At 49.0% G+C, this 24502-nt stretch overlaps 2 protein-coding genes across 5 annotated transcripts in view; both read left to right on the top strand.

Moving 5' to 3' along the window:
- The first annotated feature begins 174 nt into the window (after window positions 1-174).
- On the top strand, window positions 175-7050 carry LOC122389010. Of its 4 annotated transcripts, none has more exons than XM_043380673.1 (2): window positions 175-261; window positions 5171-7050. In XM_043380673.1, the coding sequence occupies exon 2, from the start codon at window positions 5435-5437 to the stop codon at window positions 6158-6160; it is 726 nt and encodes a 241-aa protein (XP_043236608.1). In that variant the 5' UTR covers window positions 175-261; window positions 5171-5434; the 3' UTR covers window positions 6161-7050. The 4 variants fall into 4 exon arrangements, with proteins under 4 accessions (XP_043236608.1, XP_043236605.1, XP_043236607.1 ...); XM_043380670.1 differs by having other exon boundaries at window positions 253-287; XM_043380672.1 differs by lacking the exon at window positions 175-261 and adding an exon at window positions 1065-1224.
- Window positions 2777-24502, top strand: part of LOC122389009 (vang-like protein 2-B) — a 45151-nt gene continuing 23425 nt past the window's right edge. The window contains exon 1 of the mRNA XM_043380669.1: window positions 2777-3238. The gene's annotated coding sequence lies outside the window, so the exon portion shown is untranslated. The remainder of the gene's footprint in view (window positions 3239-24502) is intronic.

Here is a 24502-nt window from a genome sequence, read left to right as displayed (position 1 = left end):
TACTTTTTGAAGAAAAAGCTTTTAGAAGATCGTTTAAAAAATCATTTTTTGATAGACTATCAAAATGATATTTTTAAATCTTAAATGCTACGTTTTTTTCTTGAATCAAATTTTCTATTTAAGGTTCAAAGCTATCTGACAGAACATTCAGCACAAAATATTTTTATTTTTAAAGAAAATCCTTCAGCTATACAGAAGCTACAAATAAGACGCAATAGCGACATTCACTTCAAATGTGACGCCGCCAACTTTACGCGGATGGTAAGTGGCTTTGTCGGATTTTATTGGTATATGATCGAGAAAATAGCAATTTGAATTGTTTGGCAACTGAATGTTTTCGTTACTTCAACTCTTCAAACTGATTAGCTTCTTCTTGTGTGGTCGGCTCCATCCAGTGGATGCAATGCTTAGCCTTTCATCAGTCACACTTTAACACTACGTCACAGGAGCCAGAAAATCGAGGGATGGTCATAGAAGGATGGGCTTAAGGATGTCCTGCTGCTTCACTGATTTCTGCCTGCACTCTCATCCTGTACAGCAGATGAATCATCCAGCTGACCTGTGGGCCAGCTTCCAGTATTAGTTCCTCTGCGCTGTGGCTTCTTCAAACTGAGCAAATACATAAAAATTACCACGTACCTGCTATCTGGTTTGTCTCAACAGTACCTATAGATCGAGATTGAGATGTGATTTCTCCTTAGTTTGAGCTTGGAGTCCATATTTTTTACATTGTTTGTTTGAAAATTGTTTTTTTTTCAGGTAATTAGTAACCTGGTATCTTGAATCCCATTTCGAAATATTCTCCTCTATTTTCAATTATCTTTGTTTTACATAAACAACAGTTCAAACTGGAGTTTGCTTATGCCTACTGCCAATGGTGATGCCAGCTTTACTGATGCCCAACAGTTTGCACCGCTACTAATCATAATGCCAGCTTGTGTAGGGTGCTTGTCCTATGTATTGTCATATTTCTTTTTGATTTTATCCTCTCTGCATCATTAATATTGTGAGTATCGTTTGAAAGAAATTTGCTGCTTCACTGGTCTTTGATCATGATATTCTAGCTCCCTTATTATTTGACCGCTTAGAACAATAAACAAATCTTGGATTGGGATGAATGTTAGACATAAAAACATAAAAGTCATAACTTCAATGTACCTACTGTTCATTTGCTATTTTGGATCAGCATGCTATCAGCTTCCTTGCACTTTCAGCATCTAATTGGTGAGTTTTTTTGGGAGGGGGGGTTTCAACAGGTACCAATAACTTGTTATCACTATTGACTATTGGCTATTGAGAGGACTGGTGATCTTGCAGTAGCAGTCAGTGGCAGTAGCAGTCTCTCATTGAAAGTCATCCCCTAGTAAAGTACCTCTGTAGATATTAGGTGTTAAAACTGATTTAGTTGTTAAGTAGGTTTTTTTTGGTAATACTGAAATTACTGGATCTAACACAACTAAGCCCCACCTAACCTGACCTAACTCAACCCTACACCTACTTAATGCCTAATAAAGACTGGGTTGGGTCAGATATGGTTGGGCTGGGTGATTTCCCCTCAATGGATAATCATGACATATGCTGCACAGGAGTGGGGTTTGGGTTTAAACACTCACTCCCCCCCCCCCCCCCGGTGGGCGTGGAAATCCAGGAGCCTCAGCCGGGCGCGGGTTAAAAGACAAACCCCGTATTCATTGATAACATTTTGGCTCAAGGTCACTTCAGCCCTCAGTTCAGGTCACCAGGTCAATATTTTTTCTTATTTGCCGTCTGTATACAAAGTTATCAACCTGAAGTCAGCTCTTTCGGCATTATCCTGAATGAGCAATGATCGATCGGTTTCCTTTCTGCACTTTTGTAGTTTTTTTTCACGAACAACGGCATCGAACATTGTTGGCTACCATTGCTAAGCCGTGAATGTTGATTAGACGGTCTACATTGACTTCGGTATTGACCTGAGCGAGCATTTGACGTCGATACTTTCGAAAGTACTCGGCATGAGTCATCGAACGTTTTGTCGCGTCTTCCTAAATTTCTGAGGTAATTGTTGTGGCCATTTCCCATCACCACGGCGAAGTTTGCCGAGACTCCGACGAGGGCGCGGGTTAAGTTCATGAGGTCTAATTAACCCGCGCTTTGGTGTCGTTAGTCTATAATCTAACCGAAACACGAAATGATCCATGCTCCATATGCTACTTAAGAGCCTGAATCCATAGCAGTCACTTGGCGTTGTTTAGATTACCACACATAAGACATAAGATACAAGATGTTTTCTTGGTTCGAGCTTGCGTTGTTGACATAAATTTAGTTCGGACGTTTGAATGGACGGACTGGCGATGCTGTAGTCGTGCTGAGCTGCGCTTGTAGGGCAGAGCTGCCCCGCGGATTCCTGGCCGATCCATAAATTATGGAAGCCAGGAAATTCAGATGCCAATAATAAGTGTACCCACAAAGCCAAGCACTCACTAACAGCAGCTGGCCGCAGCTGCCCCCCCCCCCCCCATCAACCGCAGACCGTCCCCGCCAGAAGTCTGATATCGAGCGCCGGAGCGACTCGAACCCAGCCCATCACTTAAAATCACGGGAAAATGTAGATATATCAAAAAGACGATAATCACATCGTTTTCATCTAGTGCCTGTTGGTGTCGACCAAACGTCTGGCAAGAAAGCGCGATTGCTGAACAGCAGCCATGGGCGTTGGCGGTCAGCCTACCGCAGGCTGACCGATGAATCATCGACTGTAAAGACAGGGGTGCGGTCCGACCGACCGACCGACCCCAGTCCGACCGGCCGGGACGGGACGCCGGCTACCTGATCCCACGCACGGCACGACTCGCGCCGGCCGCGCTCATTTGAACCAGTCAAGGTTACTGACACCGGCCGCCGGGCCCGCCGCTGCCGCTGCTGTCTTCACAGCGGGCCTGTCCAGTCGACAGCCGCGCCTGCTTTCACCGGCTGCCGCTAGGGGCGCTGGCGGCAGGCGTCGTCGGCCGGCGTCTTGAGGCCGCGCAAACGAGTCGAGCGTGGTGCCAAGAGGGGATCGTAGGTGAGCTGTGGTGCAGGTGTGTGGTGTTTCACCACTAGATTGGTGCCGGTGGCCGGTGGTGTCGATGCGAGCTTGGACCGGTGGAGTGGTGCCCGTCACTCGTGGTTCAAAGTTGTGAAAGTTTCGTCTGCCGATTTTGCTATCGAGGGGAGCGAGGAAGGACGCCTCCGGAGGCCGCCATATCACCGCTGCCAGGTACTGTCCAAAGGCGCCCCTAGTACGCCCACAGCCCTCTCTCCTCTCTCGGCTCTCGCCCTCTCCCCCTTGCGTCGGCCACTGCTGCTCCCACGGACTCCCCCTCGGGCGTACCACGGCTGCTCCCGCGGGCCGGCCGGTACCCAGCGTGACTCCGCGCCGCTCGCACAGTGACGTGTACGCCGAGAGCGGGGAGCACCTGGCGCTCAGCACGGCAGCGAACAGCGCTCCTCTCGGCTGCTGCGTGGCGCCGGGAGACGATTGTCATCGGTCTGGCGTTGTCTGTTCGCTTTGGCCGTCGTATCTTGAGGATTAATACCGGTGTATGGTTTTACCGTCAATCGGCATGAACGGACGCCGCTGCCAACTTCGAACGAAGTTTCGCTCCCTACGTTAGGCTATTGGATCTGACTTTCCAGGAACCTTTAGACTAAAAGCTGTTGAAAATCTGAATGATTTGAAAACAGTTTGGTTCGACCGGTTTATCTGATTCTGGCCCTCCATGGCGTTGTTATCGCCGTCTCGTTATCCTTATCTTACGTGTCATGCCACATGTTGGAAGGGTCGTGACGTTACAATTAAAGGCCACAGCACACCGTGAGGTGCGGCAGCTGTGTCGGTGGGTTTCGACTTTCGATCGTCTACCATTGGCTGGCGAACGACTGGTGGAGTCAAGAGCCGGCGGGCAGGTCATCGGTGTCGCGGGTCAAACAACCGTCACAGCCGGGCGAACGGCTCTGTCGGTGGTCACTGCTTTGCCTGTGAGGTCATAGGGTCACAGGTCTGTCGGTCGTCGCAGCCGGGGTCACAGTTCTTTCTGTCGGGTCACAAGGTCAGGCGTCACCCTCCCGTGGCGAGCGCCGACTCTCAAACGATACGCCGAGTTCCCCAACGGCCGCCCGCCTCGTCCACAAGGGCTCCGCTGTCTCGCTTTCTTGCTGTCTCGCTGTCTCGCTGTCTCTCTGTGTCTCACTGTGTCTCCGCCCCGCTGAGTGCCTCTAGGCGTAGGCTCCGACTCCCACCACTGTCTGCTGAGATCGGAGTGTCCGCCGGCGCACCCTCCATCGGCGAACACACGTTTTGCCAGCACCGTGACTGGAGAACACGGGAGCCGGGTGACATCGACCGGTGACTTTTTCCGACGGACAGGTTTCTCGGCGGTGGAACTGGTGGAGTTCTGCAGAAGCGAGCAAATGTAGATCGGCTATCACGAGGACTGTCGCTGGCTCCATGGGAACAGTGTCGTTATTGCGGAGTTATAGTAGTGGAGGTAGGCTAGACATCGAAGTAGGTATATTACCGGTGGTGCCTGTAGGCTGGGGCAATTCATTTTTAATCTCCGAAGGTCGTATTGGTCATGCCGATACCGATCTTCTGTGAAGGATCATTAGCACAAGTCGGACACGACTGAAACGTTTTAACCATACAACTGAGATACATATACCTGATGTTAACTGCGCCTAAAAACTTTTTCATACATGCAACTTTTTCATTTCGTGCAACACCCTGTACACTGTTATAAAGTGTTTGACATTCCGACACTTTACCTAACCAAAAGGCCGGTTACACGCCGTTGCTGTGGAAAAGTAGTGGACAACATTTACCAAGGGCGTTACCGAACAAAGGAAAGGGGACCAAAATATTTATTTTTGCATTAAAAAGAACCGAAAGTTAAAGAAAAGAAAAAGATGCTGCGACCATGAAAAAGAACTTACATACATCATATTTTCATGAACACATTTCAAGACCGTTAGTTTTTACCCTCCCATTATGGACCTTGAATCTAAAACAGGATTATCAAACAGGTTGGTGAGAAGGAATGTTACAGGGATATATTATCAGTGAAGGGTTAGTATTCCTTTTAGTTCCTACCTACCCAGCGGCCCGATCGTCCCTGTTCCATGTGGTGTTCTGAGTGGCAATGTTCAACAGGTGACTGCTGTGCGGCGCTAGCCGAGAAGATTCTCCGGACAGGTGACTGCCGTACGGCGTAGCTAGGAAGATTGTCCGGGAGACGGCGGTATTCGCGAGACTGCCGTGCGGTGGTAGCTGAGAAGACTCCGCTGGGTGGTGGTGTTCGAAAGTTCACTGCCGTACGGCGCTAGCTAAGGAGAATCACCGGTCAGGGGCGCTAGCTGAGACGACCCCCCAGTCAGCGTTGCTAGCTGAGACGACCCCCCAGTCAACGTCGCCGCCATGTCCTCTGACGAGGCTGAGGACGCCAGCGTGCATTCGGATGCCGAGGAGCGTATCCTCAGCACCGGCCTTCTCACCATCCGTCTGGAGCGGCTCATCAAACGGGTGCTCTCCTCGCCGCTGCAGCGCGAGTTCCTGACGCGCGCCGAGCTGCGCGTGCCCAAACACCTGGACATGCGCGACATGGGCCGCGCCGTCATGGACAAGGTGAATACCATGGATACGGAGCGTATGATCCAGCTGCTGAAGGAGGCCATGTTCTGCCAGCTGCGCGCCGCCAGCGAGCGCGCCTCCTGGTACACGTTCGCTCTGCACGGCCAGGCGGTGGTGACATCGCCGCGCGGACGGCGCAAGATCGCGCGCCACATCGAGCACGCGCTGGACGGCACGGCCGACGCACTGGTGGACCGCCTGCAGGAGGCCGTCTGGGTGGTGCTCTTCAGCCGGCACCAGCTGCAGGGGCTCAAGAGCGCGCGCCGGCACACGCCCGTCACGGCCACGGCGCTGGTCTGGTACCCCGGCGAGCCGGCGCTCTACTGCAGCCGACCGAAGCCGGCAGGTCGCCTGCTGGCGGCAGTCAGCGCCGGCCTCGGGTTCAGCGAGGCGCGCCCGTACCCGCTGTCGGGCCGCAAACTCTCCACCATGCGACTCATGTTCACGGCGAAGAAGAGCCGCAGGTTCCACGACTGCGAGCTACCGGCAGATGAGTATCCGCTGGAAATGTAGCGGCGGTGTCGCGCCGGCCGCGGCTCAGAGCCGTGTGTGAGAGGACTGTGGTGCGCAGGGATGTGTTTGGCGCCCCAGCAGCCAGCTTCGGCGCGTGGCGTGGCTTTAGTAACGGGCGCCATTTCTGCCCCGGTGTTCGGCGCCAGCTCTCCTTTGTTTGGCGCATTGCGAGGATTGAGCTCCATGCTGTATTGTGTACGCGTCAGATGTGTTTCGTTGTGTTAACGAATCTGAAATGCTGAGGACTGATAGCACATGGCCCGTTGCATTTAACTGTACAGTTTCTATGGGTGCCGCCTACACTTATGCAAATAACAAGGATCTGCTTCCAATATACGTGTCTGGCATTCTAGCGCAGGTTCTTAGGACTAACCTTCATTCTGGTGTCTCGAACTGGATGCTGTTCCCCTTCAAAGTTTCATCGTGTGCCTTTGTCAATGGTATCTCGGCATAATAACATGTGAATGCGTGTAGATAGTTTTACGCTGCGTCGGGCATTCTGTGGCATCGTTGTAAGATGTCTGCCTTGGTTATGCGTTAGTCATCGCCTTCATGAAATGTAGACCTCGTAGAACATTGTAAAGCTTCGTAAAATGTGGAATATCCTTGGGGATATTTATGAGATTTTCCCTTTCCACTGCCATTGAATAAGTTCACTTTGATGTGGTGTTCCGGTGATTGTCTTATCGCATTTTCGACTCCATGAACTATGAAAGTTTGTCACGTTCGCGTCACCGAGCACCGCTTGTCATGACTTTTGAGGTCGTGCATTATTGGGACAGTCTGCACTGTGGTCCGTTTGAATTAATTTGCCAAAATACCGTTGCTGTCGTTTCGAGCGACATCTGTATAGTGCACATGTTTGAATGTAATAAATGCCTTGTTTGCGATTTTCCCGTATCATTTTTTTTAAATTTAGCCACTACAATAAATTACTTGGTGCTAGGTTAGTGATATTCGATAATATGGGAATACGATGTTGAATACTTGAACCATAGACCTCTACATACCTGTAGAGGTCTATGCTTGAACCAATCAAGGCGTGCGTTTAATACCACACGAATAAAAAACAGGAGCTGCTTCTTCTACGGCGCTAAATGACAACTTTCTACGCCACTCAGTCGCCCATTGTCACAAGATTACACGTTGCACGGAAGCTGTGCTGGCGTAATCCTCCGAGGTATTATCACCGGCCTCTCTGAGCGGTGCGGCGGACGGGGCAGCGCTGTAAGGAGACGGGCTCGGTGGCACTTCACTGGGAGGCTCGATGAGTAGGTACTCTAGCATGGGCCCAAATTAGCCGGCCGCCGTACTGCAGGACGTGGTTTTTAATTCGTAATGCTTACGGAATCAGTAGCTGAACCTTCGGTTCCGCGTATCCACGATAAAAAACTTACACGTGCTTATCAATTACTAAGTACACGATAGGTGCTAATGTTACATTCGTTGTGCCTTTTCTTCCCCAAAAGGAAACCACTCTGGTCTTCTTGCTCAAGTTCAGCTGATGCCGTAGCTGTAGCATACAGCACATACACCTGAAAGCAGTGTTTCGGAATTCCCCTTCTTTCTGGAAACTCGACCAGTTCCCCGGCCCTCCAGCTCTGCCTCCACGCGGCCCATATTCCCTCCACCGTTTACGTCTCCCTTCGCCGGTCAACCCTTACGCCAGATTAGGTCCCTTTAGGTCGGCGGCCTCTCTTTGATGATGATCCCTGCGCCCTGCACAGAGATCACAGAGCACGGGGCCGGGGCGGCAGACGGGAGGTAGGTATAAGGTAGGCACAAAGCAGGTATTGCCTTCCGCTGCACCGCGCCCCGTCACCTCGTTAAATCGTGCCGAGTCATCCCGGCGGGGCGGCCGGCGGCTTCTGTTACACCCTTACGGAGGGGAGAGACGTGACTCAGTTATCTGCCGAACAGCTCTCGGCGGTCCGCAAGATGGGGGCTTCAATGAACGACTGATATGCGGAGGGTCTCTGAAGCAGTGAAATCGAGAAGACTGAACATTTGGTGCCATACCTATTGCCTAATCTACACATTGTAGACGCTACACATCGAGCCACGAGGAGAGTGTTGAAGGGCTTTACTGGTAGTTCATAATGATAGGTACCTAATCCATGTGCATATTCATGGGTGCAGCATGGGTGTATAGGCTCTGGTAACCACTTCATTGGTATAGTTAGCCACAGAAATTCTAGCATTATCATCCAAAGAGGCGATGTGTGTTATAAACGGCTGCAACCAGAGGACGGTATCCTCTGCAGCGAATGGCTCCCAGCTATTCTCGTCGAGATCCAGTCATGCATGGCTAAGGACCGGGTCCAGCGTGCACCATCAACGCTGGAAAACCCACCGAAACCACGCAGTGAGATACGCGTCAATCACTCGTCTGGAACACTGAGCGTCTGTCTAATATCTGACATTAGTGGATTGTATTGGCCGATCGCGTGTTGTTTGCCAATCATCGTGCGGACTGGGATTAGACCCATATTTGTGCGGAATTCGCCGCCACTAACAGCATGATCCGAATAGAACGCTATTGCCGGTTTCAAAAGATTCATGATCAGCGCCGTATGATTCACACGTAGAGGATGGTGCTTTAAAATGCTTAATCGATCAATCAGTGACATTCGTGGTCCGTCAATCGAGCAATCGGCCTTTCCAATTCCTTTTTCATGACCATGAGATGACGGGCCAATGCAAATAATGTATTGAGGTCGTTTGTTAACCCGCGACCTGGTGGGGGGGGGGGCTATTTTTTGCCCCCCCTCAAGACTTTTCGATATATCTCCAGAACCACTGCGCCGATCGTCACCAAACTTTCAGTACCCTCCCGGACATCAATTTTACACATTGTGACCAAAAATTTTTCCAAAGGCTATGATAGGTTGGCTGGAAATGACGTCAGAGTGACGTCGTGTTCTGCCGTTTTCGACCCAAAAAAGGGTTTCGCGGGAAGAGCTGTCAGGCCTATAGCTTTGCAAATACAGAAAAATGATACAGACATAAAAGCTGTAAAATGGACAGGGCTACAAAACTGCTATCTCGAATTTTTTAAACTTTTGGATTTTGACCCCCAAAAATCAAAAAATAAATTTTTTGAATATAATAGCCGAAAAATCAAAAAAGTTTTTTGAATTTCAAAAAAACGGAATATATGTGATAGTCCCTACCGCCTTCTATCTACATACCAAATTTGAGATCGATACCTCTTTTTTTTGGCCAGGTTATAGCGAAAAAACTGTTCAAAATTGATGACGTCAAATTTTCAAACTCAATTTTCAGCAATTCTAGACCTCGTAGCGCAAAACAAAGACCACCATTAGACTCCCCGTGACGAGCTGCATCGAATCAATACCCATTTTATGCAAAAATATCAACTTTGAAATTTGACCTTTTTTGACCTGACCTTGACCTGACCTCCACCAGAAAGTGACCTAAACCGTACCTGATGGTCTAATAACCAACACCATTGAGTTGGAAATGAAAAACTGGCCATAAAACATGCATCGCACAACCTTAGTAAAGTTGGGTTCATGTGGTGACCCTTGGTGACCTTCGGTGACCTGACCTGTGACCTGACCTGGTATGACCAGTGACCTCTAACAGCAACATATCTACTAGGCAACTGACGCCCTATCGCTGATTCTCGACAAAATGCGTTTTCCTCGGTGTTATAGCGCATTCCCTAGAAGACCCGTGAACGGTGAAACATTTCATCTTTGACCTGACCTGTGACGTCATCGGTGACCCTGAGGTCAATAAAATTTGGTTTTCTTCGACAAATTTGACAGGCTTTTCGAACGCCGTTTGAATTTTTTTTGCGGATCCGTCCAGTAGTTTCGGAGATACGAGGGGGGGGGCAAAAAATAGCCCCCCCCCCCACCAGGTCGCGTTATAAACAGACCCCACCAGGGCGCGGGTTAAGGTGCACACTGACACATTGTAGTGCTGCATTATTTGGATGGCTGCCACCGATGGACTCATGTGTTTGGGTTGTTAAAAAAAAATGGGAAGACTTGGCCAGTGTTACTTGCTTCACATGCATGCACTAAAGAGTAAGGGAGGGAGGTTTCCTCTTTTCACAGCTGCGCGGTCCCTCCCTTCCACTAGCTCGGCCTCTGCCGGATCTTCCGTGCCATCCGTGCGTAAAGCCCACTGCACACAGCTGCTTCCCAGAAGCACCGAGGTCGTTGGAGCTCCCAGTTCTGCCCTTGTCCGTCAGAACCTGCACCCCACCGCCCGGGGCTGCGTCCGTCCGGCGGCCTCGCCCACTGCAGGTTCGCCGCCTCCTCGAGCGGCGCTAATCGCCGACCATTGGCCGGCGGAGGGCTGCACTGCTGTGTTCGGGTGGTGGGAGCGGCGCGGCGCCCACCGACCGCAGTCTCCCATCTTCCCACCGCGCCCCGACGCCGCCGGATCAAAGGCCGCCAATTGCACACCGGCGCGGACAAATTGGTCGACAGGACGCGGTGGCAGTGGTGGTGCGGATCGAACTGGGATGGATTAGATGGATTATCGAGGATTGATGCAGCGTCAGGAGCCGTTTGAACGTCAATGGAACGGGAGCGGTGGCGCGCGGTGGCTTTCATCTGCTGTCCGCTGATCTGATGTGACGAGGAAACGTGACATGGCATGTGGAATAACGAGGCGACAGAACGAGGCTTGTGCGAAGATGCTACAGCTGACTGCTTAGTTAGCACAATGACAGGATCTCAGCGGTTGGCGGGGTGTATAAAGACCCTAATAAACAAATAGAACGTCTGCAATACTTGGTCATTGCCAAGTGCATTGCGCTCCTCCGGAGCAGATGCTAAGGTATGCTGTCGTCGCCTCTCAGACTATTTGCCGGCCGATAACTCCACTCTCAGACCGCGCCCTGCCCGCCGTTTGCCGTTTGTCTGCACCCCGCCCGCCGCCGCCATCGCACCGTGGGGACTTTTGCGATCCTAGCACGACATAAGTGACAAATACGAGTATTTTGATTTCCACTTTCTTTATATCCTTTCTACGCAGAATTGTCCAGTGTATCCGAATCCGACCTTAAATCGCTTTAAAATTACATGGGCGTAACCACCGCGCTGGAACGCTGGAAATTCCAGCCCGTTTTTGGGATGCTGAAATGCCGCCCCTGGTAGAGGAAGTCTGCAATTGGGGGATTTAGTTTAGGGACTTCAAAACGAAACAAAAGAAACGGCACTGCTCGGTCCACTATACGCCTGACCTCAACGTGCCGTTCCTCACTAAAATACCTAACCTCTATACTCGTACATGGCGCCCCTCCCAGATGCCCTGCCGCCCCTTCGCACCGACTCTCCCTCAATTTCCTCGGAGCTCTCTGTGCCGCCCCTTACAGAACCCCACCGTCCTCAATGTGCCGCCCTTCCGCACAATGCTCTATCGCCGTCTGTGCCACCCTCCCCAGATGACTTGCCGCCCCTCCCCAGAGTACCTCGGCGCTCTCTATGTGCTGCCCTCGCCACAACTTCCCGCCGCCCTCAATAAGCCGCCCCTCCCCACAATGCTCTATCTACAGGGTGTTTCACAATTAACGTTACAAGATCAAAGCTCAATATCTCTGGGCATAATGACTTTATTTGCGCCAAAATTGCACCATATGCACCCAAAACCACAGAGGCCAACATCCTTAAGTCCTACTCGAAGTGGCCGCCTCCAGCCTTCACAGCGGCAGCCAACCGTCTCCTGAAGTCACGGACTGCGGCACGCACAACCGCGTCGGGGATCGTCTGCCAGGCGCTGATCAGAGATCGCTTGAGATCGTCGATCTTCTTGTGCGGTTTCACTGAAAAAAGTTTTTACCATCAATTTACTAAGTTACTAGCTTTGGTAAATTTTACCATCAGCCTACCATCATATTTCTACCAGCCTACTATGGTGCTGAATACTATCCTGCCTTGACATGTTGATATTACCATGGTTACGTTTATCAGGGGTGGTTTTGTACCCCAGTTTACAAGGTGGTAACCACCTGAGGCTAGTAGATACCCTCGTAAGCTAATATTCCCTACCATAGTAAAATCAACCTTTCCACGGGCGGATCCAGCAGGTGAATTCGGCGATCAAGTCTCCTCCTTTCCATAGAGGTGTTTGCCAATTTTTGATATGTTGGAAGGAGCGTCATCCAAGGACTAGCTGAGACCCTGAGCAATTAATAGTTTTATGGACGAAAGGCCAGAAATTTCTTGCAACAGTTCCCTGGGTGTGCTTCTGCTGCTATGGTAAGGTATACCATGGCAACACCATGACAACACTACACCCTTACTAACAATCCACGTGCGTCTGACTCTGCTGCAGCGGCGCCGCCATGTCAGTTCCGGCCGCGCGCCGGCGTTGTGAAGGTGCTCCGTGGTTTTAAATATTTGAACGGTGATTGTGTGGGTGGTTAGCGTAGCTGACGGTGGAGGATACTCGGAAATAACAAGTAAGTCGTTGTATCTTCAGCATAATAATACTTATCTCACGAGTGCCATTTCCAGCAAAGATCGCAGCCTTTGTTTCGGTTCATGTTGTTGAATTTCCTTGAGACCCTGTTGGACCGGGTAGGGGGAGGGTGGTGGGGTGGGTATCATTGCGGGCATTTCCCAGCGTCGGAAATCAACGTGTTTTTTTATTTGTTAACCCACGCCTCACTGGGGTATGTGCTCTAACGCGCCCCACAGCACGTTACAGCACGTTACAGTGGGGGGGGGGGGGCTCCTAACTCCGAAACTACTGGGCCGATTGTCAAAATTCAAACGGCCCCTGGTAGCCCTGGAAATATTGTTGAGCGAAGCTTAATGTCATTGACCTCGAGGTCATCGATGACGTCACAGGTCAGGTCAAAGTAAAAATATCAGCGTCTTGGCACTCTGGGCGCCGGCCAACAAATCAGATCAGGCTCATTTTTTGTTTGCACACTCGTGAATATATGCGTAACATAACCTGAGGGTACCGAACTTGTACTTCGAATTTTTCAGGTCAAGGCCATCTCATCCCAGGTCACGAAAGCTTTATATCGTGCATCGGTGACGTGAGACATGTTTTATGGTTCATGTAGGCCATATATATCGAAATCAGTGTTGTATGTGTCAGTTTAGGCCATTTTAGCTGAATATAGCTGAGGTCAGGTCAGGTCACTTTAGGTCAAAAATGGTCAAATTTTGAAGTTGACATTTTTCAACAAAAAAGGTGTTTGTCAGATGAAGTTCACATATATTCAACGCATATGTGTTCAAACACACATAGACCCCGTTTCCATGGGCATCACTGATCCGGATCAGCAAACTTAAATCGTATTATATTTCTCGAACTCTTCGTTACATGATATAATTCCAAGTGGATTAGGCTTATATAATCAGTTAATCCCTTATTTTCATTTTCATATATTGTCTAACTATACTGGATTAGCTAATCCATTTTTACTGATCCGGATCAGTGATGCCCATGGAAACGTGGTCATATTCTGCTTTTTTTCATTCAGAAACGTATATGTAAAAAAATAAAAAATACAATTTCTGAGTTTTTATATTTATAATTTTCAAAATATTCAACATTTCGAAAGTCCGAAATCAGTTTGGTAGCCCTGTAGAGTCCACCCATGCAAAAAAAGGATCTAGCTTAACCCTCAAGGCGGTGGGGGGGGGGGGGGCATTTTTTGCATCCATCTTTAGTTTTTTTTTTCGATATATCTCCAGAACCGCTGCGCCGATCTTCACCAAACTTTCAGTACCCTTTTGCACATTGTGACCAATTTTTTTTTTCCAAAGGCTATGATAAGTTGGCCGCTACGTCGGAGTGACGTCATTTCTGCCATTGTCGACCAAAAAAAAAAGCTTCGCGGGAAGAGCTGTCAGGTCTATAAATTTGATTATGCATAAAAATGTTCAAGACATGAAATGTGTAGAATTACCAGGGCTACTATACTGTTCTCTCGATTTTGTTTTTGAAGTTGACCCCAAAAATAAAAAGAAATAGATATAATAGCCAAAAAATCCCAAAAGTTTTTCGATTTTCGAAACAAACGGAATATATGTAATAGCCACTATGGACTTCTATTCACATTCCAAGTATTAGATCGATAACTCCTTTTTGCCAAGTTATAACAAAAAAAAACTGTTCAAAATTAATGACGTCAAATTTTCAAACTCGATTTTGGCAATTCTAGACCACAAAGCGCAAAACAAAGACCACCATTAGACTCGCCGTGACGAGTGGCATCGAATCAATACCAATTTTATGCGAAACTATCAACTTTGACCTGAAATTTGACCTTTTTGACCTGACATTGACCTGACCTCCACCAGAAAGTGACCAAAAAAACCGTCCCTGATGGTCTTATAACCAACACCATTGAGGCGAATATGAAAAATTGGCCATAAAACATGCATCGCACAACCCTACTTAGTAAAGATAGGTTCATGTGCTGACCCTTGGTGATCGGACCTGGTATTATCAGTGACCTCCAATAGCAACATATGCTCGTATAATAGGCAACTCACGCCCTATCGCTGATTTTTGACAAAATGCCCTTTACTCGATGTTGCAGCGCATTCCTTAAAAGACCCGTGAACGGTGAAACATTTTATCTTTGACTTGGCCTGTGATGTCATCGGTGACCCCGAGGTCAATGAAATTGAAGTTCCCTCGACAAATTTAACAAGGCTATCGAACGCCATTTAAATTTTAACGATCCGTCATAGTAGCTTCGGAGATTCGGGGGGGGGGTCAAAAATCCCCCCCCCCCCCTCCCACCGCGCGGAAGGTAGCCGGGAGGCCCACCGCTTGCCGGGTTAAAACTCAGATCTTGAGAGCGATTACCGTTGTTCAATGCTTTGCATCAAAATCGGCCGAACATGATGTCACTCTGGCGTCATTTCCGGCCGATCTATAGTAGCTACGAAAATTTTATTAGTGCACAAGGTGTCAAATAAATTGATGCAGCCGAAGGTCCTAAAAGCTTTGTTTTGATACGTCCAGCGGTTTTAAAGATATTGCGTAAACACGAGAGGGGCTATGAATAGCCCTCCCCACAGTAGGGTGGGGGTTAACCCTCGCCCGTATTGGTGTTTTTCCAGCCACGAACGTTTAAGGGGGGGTCCGTTGAACCCCCTCCTTGCCGTTTCGCCCCTGATTGAGCTAGAGCTTCGCGGAAAAAACGAGCGTGCTGCCCGTGACGAGAGAAAGCCGATGGTACCCAATTTTATCCTAGGTCGTCGGTCCTAGGTCATCGGTTGACCTTCCAGGTCAGGTCAATGACCCAAAAGTGGGGAAAACTGGGACCTGTTAGAACGTCGTAAAACGTGGCTGCTATTGGGTTTTTTAGGGAACTGATCACGAATATCATGTTAGCTATGATCATAGATGATGTCTTCATGCATTTAGGCCAGGTCGGGTCAGGTCAGGTCAGGTCAACCAGTAAGGGTTTTGCCGGGTATTCGTAGTAGGTGCACTAGGTGGCAACCGCCTCTGACAGCTTCGTAACATGTTACGAAGGCACCAAAACTACTTCGTAAATGTTCATATATGGTTGTTAAATTCGAAATCAGCTAAAAAAACTAGCCTAGAAAGATGCTGATAAAACTCGAAAAAGTAAACCGAGGTCATCAAAGGTCAATGAACTGACCTGACCTTCTGGTGACCTTGACATCCACCCTAATGCATGGGAGCAGCATCATATCCCATGTTTGAACGCTTGAAACCACGAAAGGACTGCAAACGCGCGGCAAATGCGAGCCGACATACGCCGAATCGCGATTCCGGCCAAACATGGTCTCGAAAAGTAGGTCACAGGTCAAAGGTCATTAGTCAGGGCCATTACATTTTTTAGGGTAGGTGTAAAATTGATTATAACTCGAGGGTACTGAAAGCTTCGTTGCGGTCGGCCGCTTTTTACGCGAGGTATTCGCGAAAAACCGAGGGGGAGTCCGTTCGACCCCCCCCCTATACGGGGGAGGGTTAACAAGCCAAAACGTTGCTAATTTTTATTTTGATCTGACCTGTGACGTCAACGGTGATCTCGAGGTCAATAAAATTAGGTTTTGCTCGACAGTTTTTCCAGGGCTATCAGACGCCGTTTCAGTTTTGACAATCGGCCCAGTAGTTTCGGAGTTGGAGCGGGGGGGGGGGGGGGTTCTATAAATAGCCCCCGCCTCCCCCAGTGGAGTGCGTTACAGAACATACCCCAGTGGGGCGCTGGTTAAGAGTAGAATTTTTGAATTATTGCCAACACTCAACACTGCACCTCATGGCAATTAATTCATTATAGGGCATTTTACCTGAACCAGCCTCTGGCCTGATGTCCCAAATTTGCTAAATTCCTCACCCTACAAATCCCCTGTTCTATTAGATGCTGCCATTTTTTTAAAACAACTTATCTTAAATCCTTGTTTCATCAAACTGGGAGCTAGGTCACGGGACACTGCGAGTCAAGGTGGGAGGGGTAGGAGATAGAGTGTCACTGCAGCACACACAATCAATCTTTCCATTGGTTTATCTTATATCAATGCCTGCTCTTTTCCAGAGCTGGCTTTCGAAGTTCGAACCTTCGGTATATGGCTACCAATGCCCTTGGAGAAGGTGTTGCGTGATAAATCGCTGGAAGGGCGACATTCAACGATTGTGTGAAAAGAGACCGATTGCATTGTGATGATAAAGTGAACTGTAATAATTGTTGTTCATGCGCGTTGTTTGGTTATGTGCAGACGTAACTTTGTTTGTGGCCAAATGCTTTTTATGTGTGAAATATTTCATGTAGGTTACTAGGTAGATGCTTTGGAAAAGTGAAGAGCTGCTTTGTCGACTGCTAGGTAGATACTGTCATGCATGCTGTTGTGCATCAGTAAGTGGCTGTCGTAATGATAAACAAATTTGGCATGGATAGGCTAAAGCACAGCATATGAAGCATGCTGGTTGATGACTAGTAAGATCCTGTTAACCGACTGGTAATATCACAATAAATGTCACATAGTAAACTATTGTTTTACGATGGTTGGCCAGCAAAGCAAAGCTGGTATCCAGATGACAAAAGGATGGTTTTACCATGATAAGTCATTAGTAAGCATTACCAGGGAGTAGCTAACGATAGTAAAGTCCTAGTTTCGTGCTAGTATCACGTGGGTTTTTGGGCATGGTATGACGACATATAGTTACCGTGTTAATACCATGGTAATTTTTACTGGCATTGGTATTCACATGGTTTTACATTCATATTAGGCCTAGTATTTGGGTCGTAAGTTAGTTTACCATAGGTAAGAGGCTGTTCAAAATATGACCACCACTCGAAAACTAACTAGGGTGGTATTTTTCTTAGTAGGCGGTACCAGGATAATACTAGCGTTAGTAGAGCTTTGGTTTCTTCTTAGTTATGCTTTAGTTTCAAGGTAGTATGATGAAAAAATATTACCGTACTAAGACCATGGTATTTTGATGAGCATTGGTAGTTGCATAGTATTCCTTTGATATTGGGCCTAGTATTTGGATCGTAAACTGGTTTACCATAAGTAAAAGGCTGTTCAAAATATGACCACCACCCAAAAACTAACTAGGGTGGTATTTTTTTCTTTCAGTGTTGGAGCAGGCTTCCTTCTCGAGCACGGACCACATCGTGTAATCCATCGGATTCAGATCTGGAGATGATGGGGGCCACTGGTCCTTGGTGATGAAGCCTGGGCAGTTGTCTTCGCACCACTGTTGGGTGACGCGCGCGGTGTGGCTTGTTGCGCCGTCCTGCTGAAAAGTCCAGCCCTTGTCTCCGTACGTCTTCTTGGCCCACGGCTTCAGCGTCTGTTCAAGGATGGTCTCGATGTAGGTTTCTTTGTTGATTTTTACGCCCTCGGGCACAAAAACCAACGGCGACTTGCTGGCCTGGCTGACGGCCGCCCAGACCATCACTGAAGCGGGTTTCTGAGTCCGGAAGACTCGGAAGTCCGGAAGACCCGGAATGTGTGTGCCCCCTGGCGACCGACAGCTGTTGCGGAGTTTCATGCACTAGTGCCCCGATCCGCATCGCGGCGGGCCGCAGGGGGCACGCGTTAATCCACCCACACATCCCAGCCGCCAGGTCGGCTCGCCGGCCGGCACGCAAGTCACCTTTCTGACACGAGGTAGGAAATGACGTCATTGCCATTGAAGCCTGTGCGTTGAAGACTTGAAATTCATACAGGAGGTGCGTAATAGATACCTGTTGACTACACCACGCAGCCATGTACAGCCGTCTTCAAACAGGTCCGCGAGCAACAAGCTTATCACACAGGCTCTAATCCTGATATTCGAGACAATCGCAGACTCGGACCTCATTTGGATCAGTCTTTCATCTGCTACACCAATTATCTGTCCAAAGGGCATTCAAAATGCAATTAACCAGGACCAGAATTATGTGCTCTTTCCAATGGTGTATAGTCGTGTTTTCAGAAAAACCACCTTTAAGTGCACCAAAATTGAGTGGGAACTCTTGTAACGGTAATTGTGAAACACCCTGTAGCAGTCGGCGCCGCCCTCCCAATATGATCCGTCCCTCCCTATAACGCTGTATTATTTCACGTACGTACCTATCTATTATCCAGGGGCGTAGACAGGGGGGCCACTGGACCATGCCCAGCACCATTTGCGATTGAAGGCGCCCTCCAATCGCGAATATGTTTACAGGGAAAATGCGGTTGGAGGGCGCCCTCCGGCTCCCTCCAACCGCTTTGTAGGCTGTAGCGCTCTAATCGTAGTGGTAGTCGCCAATTTAAGCCTGTTGATCGCAGCCGTCCTACCTATTGGCGCCCTCATTTTGATCGGAATACTCCTACCTATTGGCGGCCTCCTATAAATCGGCGCCCTTACCCAAAGGCGCCCTCCTGTAGGTCGCCGCCCCGCTATCCGTTGGCGCCTTTCGGCTGGTCGGCACCTTCCTACCTACTGCGCCCTCCTGTAGAATTTTGATTGCCGCCGTCCTCCGTTCTGGCATCCTCTTGTTGATCGCCGCCCTCCTACCCATGTGGCGCCCTCCGTGGCTCCCTCTTGTTGAGTGTTGATCGGAACCCTCCTTCCTTTTGGCACCCTCGTGTTCCCTCCTACCCACTGGCGCCCTTCTGTTGATCACCGCGCCATCCTACCCACTGGTACCTTCCTGTTGATCGCAGCCCTACTCATGCAGGCGCCCTCCTGTTCAATGTCACCCTCTTGGGCGAAGACGCCCTCCTCACCATTGCCGCCCTCCTGTTGATCGTCAACCTTGCGCCCATTGGCGACTTCCTGTTAATGATCGCCCTCCTACCTATTGACGACCTGCTGTTGATTGCAGTCATTCTGCCTATTGGCGACCTCTTGTTGATCGCCACCTTCCTATCTATTGGCGCTCTCCTGTTCCTCGCCGCCCTCTTGCCTGGTGGCACTCTCCTGTTGATTGTCGATCGGGCCCCTCCGTCCTATTGGCGCCCTCCTGTTGATCGCCGCCCTTCTACCCATTGGTGAACTCCTGTTAATCGCCGCCCTCCTACCTTTTGGCGCCCTCCTGTTGATCGCCGCCCTTCTACCCATTCGTGACCTTTTGTTGATTGCCATCATCCTACTCATTGGTGCCCTCTTGCTGATCACCGCCCTCCAGATAATTAACATTCTTCTGTTTTTCGGTGCTCCCCCACCTACTGGCGCCTTCCAGGTGAATGTTGGCCGGGGCCCTCCTTCCTATTGGCGCCCTCCTGTTAATTGCCGCCTTTCTACCCATTGGCACCCTGCTGCTGCTTGCCACTAGCCTACCTATTGGTGCTCTCCTGTCAAATGTCTATCAGGGCTCTCCTGTCTTTTGGCGCCTTCCTGTTTAATGCTGATCGGGGTCCTCCTATTTGGCGCTCTCCTGGACCTGATGATCGCCGCCCTCTCAGTCATTGGTGCCTTCCTGTCGATCGCAGCCCTTCTACCTATTGGCGACCGCTGTTGATCGCTGCCCTTCATTTATCTACGTTTCCCAGCGTGCCGCTCTCTTTCACATATTTGATGCCTTGCCTGTCGAAACTGCCACAGATGAGCGTGCATTCAGCACAATGAATGAAGTAAACCAAAACTCTACGCTCTACATATGCATGAAACCCGGCTTGGTCTTAGCAGATTGATCTTACAATTATGACATTTAGGTACAGGGATTAGGTATGATAAAGAAGTTAATGGGCACGGCCGCAACAACAAGCATTTGAAATTTCGGCGATTGAAATTGGTTATGTGTTATGTGCTAAGCACTGCATGGGTCTGTGAGAACTAGAAGGCTATAGGGGCTGGTCTGAGGTAATTTAGGTGAGAAGCCCGAAGAGGCTAACCCGCTCTCATGAGGAGCAGTCCTGTTTCGGTTTATGTTTCTGATGCTTGTTGCTGCGCTGCTGCTTCTTGTTGTGAGCCTGTACTAACGCATCTCGTGCTCCGGTATCAATCCGATACGGTAATATGGTGTGGATGCCGCCACCAATTAACTTTTTCTACACCGTCACCCATGGACGGAGCTTCCTGCACAGTTGGTGTGGCAGGTCCCACCAACCTTTATTTTTGCCCCACCAACTTTGCTAAAAGAGTGAGAAGAGCTTTGAACAGAGAACAAATCAGATGTGCTTAAGAAGCGGAGAAAGTGTTTGTTTTTTTTTCGAAAACCCTCGGCGCAGCATTTCAAGAACACTTTGGCAATAGGAACTTAGTGCATGTGCCAATCACTTGCAACCTTTTTGCCACTGTGAGATTAACCCAATACCTATCAAGTTTCGCAGCACTGTGCGTCGCAGCTTTCCTTACACACGCAAAAAAAAACTGGTGGCGTGGTAAAAACGCCCCCCCCCCCTCCTGAGCGATCGTTACGGATTTCTATCTCGTCACCGTATAGCGCCCTCCTTGGGTGAGGTGGCGCCCTCCTAACCCTTGCCCCCCTTCGCGATTTTCTAAATACGCCGCTTTCTGTTATGTAAACTTTTAACCAGGATAGCTTACTTCCTGTGGCTGCCCTAAAATTGCCGGCTAGGTTTGACGCCAACCAGTCAGAACTCAGATCCCATTGCAATTGAACTACCCTGAATGAAGTGAACTATTTAAGAGTGTACCTATCATTTATCAATCCGGTGCGTAGTAGGGCAAAGTCAAACTGCTAGCAACGGGCTGACCGCCCATCTTACGCATGCATATCTACCTCATAAAGTATCAATATCTCATACACCAGAGCCTTGGCGGGTTATCTACGTCTGCCCCTTATAACGTGTAGTCAGTTGACTGCTCATTATTGCTTTAATTTCCCAAAGCGAAAGTATATTAACCCTCGCCCGTATTGGTGTTTTTTTTTCAGCCGCGAACGTATAGGGGGGACCTTGCCGTTTGGCCCCTGATCGAGCTAGAGCTTCGCGGAGAAACGACCGTGTTGCCCGTGACGAGAAGAAGCCGATGATACCCAATTTTAAAGGAAATAGTTCACATTTTAACATGGGTTTTGAACTGGAATAGCAGTTCCGTAGCTTGGGCTGAGACGAGCATAAATCAGGAGCTTTTACAGCCCAACGATCACCCTAGGCAAAGATATTCTATTTCTCGTCCCGAAAAATGTGTCTTGCGTTGAGGATGTGTGCCTTGCATATATTCGCATCCAGTATGAAACGAGCATGGGTCCCGAAAATTCTTCAGAAACTAGAGAAATTATCTACGAGAACTCTAGAGAAATTCGCTCCAGTGAGGCGCTCCAGTAACAAAAGCACGAGCAGATCGCCCAAATGCCGGTGGCCGCGATAATTTCTCTAGTTTCCAAGAATTTTCGGGACCCATGCTCTTTTCATACTGGATCGCGTGTGCCTTACAGAAACTGAAAAGTTCTTCCTATATCAAAAATATAGAAAATAATCTTTTGCTGTAAAAAGGTTTTATTTTCTTTGCTGATCATTTTGAACATAAAAAATCACAAATCCATTGCAAAAAAAAATAATTTCGTGAAAGTGAACTATTTCCTTTAAGGTCTTAGGTCATCGGCTGACCTTCCAGGTCAGGTCAATGACCCAAATGTCGGGAAAATCGGGACCTGTTAGAACGTCGTAAAGGGTGGCTGCTATGGAGTTTTCGGGGTGCTGATCACGCATATTACGTTAAATATAATCATAGATGATGTCTTCATGTCTTTGGCCAGGTCGGGTCAGGTCAGGTCAGGTCAACCAGTAAGGGTTTTGTCGGGTATTCGTAATGGGTGGCAACCGCCTCTGACAGCTTCGTAACATGTTTCGAAGGCACCAAAACTACTTCGTAAATGTTCAAATGGCTGCTAAATTGGAATTTAGCTCCAAAAACTAACCAAGAAACATGTAAAGCTCGAAAAAGTGAACCGAGGTCATCAAAGGTCAATGACCTGACCTGACCTTCCGATGACCTTGACACCCACCCTTATGCATGGGAGCACCATCATATCCCATGTCTGAACGCATGAAACCACGAAAAGACCGCAAACGCGCGGCTTATGCGAGCCGACATACGCCGAATCGCCATTCCTGCCAAACATGGTGTCGAAAAGTGGGTCAAAGGTCATTGGGGTCAGGGTCATGAAATTTTCAGGGCAGGTGTAAACTTGATTAACGCGAGGGTACTGAAAGTTTCGTCGCGATCGGCCGCTTTTTACGCGAGTTATCCGCGAAAAACCGAGGGGTGGTCCGTTCGATCCCCCCCCCCCGATACGGGCGAGGTTAATACACAAACACATCGGCCCTCAAACACTCACCTCTGGCTCCCAAAATATAAGTGCCGCCCTTCCCTTCGCATTTGATGCCGCCCCCGGAGGGAGACATTTCCAGCCCATTTTTTAAGGAGTGATTACGCCCCTGTTTAAAAATGATGACCTATGCATCAAAATACGTCACAAAGTGAAGGGTTGCGCTGACTAGCACCGTGCTCCTAGGATAAGGCGAAAAATTACATGACAACGAAACGCTGCTCACTCGTGTATTCAAGCACCAATTCTATGTTGCGACATGTTTTTATAATTTTGTATTTAATGAGGAATATAGGCATATGCATGAAAAGTTCGAAAAATAATCTGAAGGTATGATTTTTGAATGAAATACGAAAAATGTTAATATGCCACTTGTCTCGGAGATTTGACTCGGTAAATCACAGCCGCCTTACAAAGTTTGATACGCGGTGGTACGTGTGGAAACATATATCAAAATCTTCTCCCATAAATTCTGCATTGAAATCAATTCTTATCTTTTGCCCAATTTTGCCCCAAAAGCTACTACGAGACATCAAAGCAGAAGATGTCGCGCGGCTCTCAGCGCTCCGCCGCGTTGCCCGGCGCCGCGGCGGTCAGCTGATTGCGGCGTACCGCCGCAGGAGTTACGTGTGGAAACATATATCAAAATATTCTCCCATAAATTCTGCATTGGAATAAACTCTTATCTTTTGCTCAATTTCGTCGCCCAAACAGCTATTACAAGACATCAAAGCAGAAGATGTCGCGTGGCTCCCAGCGCTCCGCCGCGCTGCCCGGCGCCGCGGCGGTCAGCTGACTGTGGCGTACCGCCGCAGGAGTAAAGTCGTGCTAGGAGGGGCAAAGTCCCCACAGTGCATCGGCCGCCGGCCGGCTGTCGGGCCGTGCCTCGCCGGTATTATTTATAGAAGTGCAGCGCCGTACCGAGCGGCGGCCCGCGCGCGTGGGTGCGGCCCCGGGCACCGCCTGATGACCGGGTGTGCCCAGTCGGCTGGTTCAAATCCGCCACTGCAGCTGTGTGTCTGCTCACTACGTGCTGAAAGACAGCTTATGCAGGCATCCAGTGGACAGAACAAGCGCATATTATTCATTGGATGAGTCGCTTTAACATGTAATGACTGATCATTATCCTAAGTTGTGTAATTGTAATGCGAGCGTTGGCCCCTAATTCTAATGAGGAGTATGTTAATATTGCCTACACATGATGCATTACGCCTGTTGGGTGTCATTCGGAAGGGTGCGTTGAACTCTGCACGATCTCCATTCCAGCCCCATCGCCCAGTATTTGTTCTGTGCTGATTCTGCCTGCTGTGCTGATTCTGCATGCCGCGCTTCTACTGTAGGTAGGTGTGTAGGTACTGTCTTTTTTCAACTGCAGTCTGGCAAGGTCTCCGGCTCCGCTGCCACTATCATAGTTTAGGTATAGGTGAAAAGTTTCGAACATTTTAGGTCTATGTCCGCTGTCAGCCGTCCACGTATTTCGGTGACCCCTACCGTCACAATAAGTTCGTCTTTGATTGGAATTCAGAGCCTCCCATAGTTGATAGGTGGACGAACAAGGGGTTTACGGTGATTAGCTGGGTAGGGGAGAGCGGGGCCAGTTGAACCACTTTTTATATATTGACATGCACAGCGAGATCTAGTTGGCA

Source organism: Amphibalanus amphitrite, unplaced genomic scaffold (assembly GCF_019059575.1).
Source record: "Amphibalanus amphitrite isolate SeventyFive unplaced genomic scaffold, NRLGWU_Aamphi_draft 000341F_arrow, whole genome shotgun sequence".
Taxonomy (NCBI): Eukaryota; Metazoa; Arthropoda; class Thecostraca; order Balanomorpha; family Balanidae; genus Amphibalanus; species Amphibalanus amphitrite.
This window is presented reverse-complemented; position numbering and strand designations above follow the sequence as displayed.

What these genes read in the sequence shown, in the direction of transcription:
- LOC122389010 (XM_043380673.1), top strand. Translation starts at nt 5,435, where the DNA reads ATGTCCTCTGACGAGGCTGAGGACGCCAGCGTGCATTCGGATGCCGAG.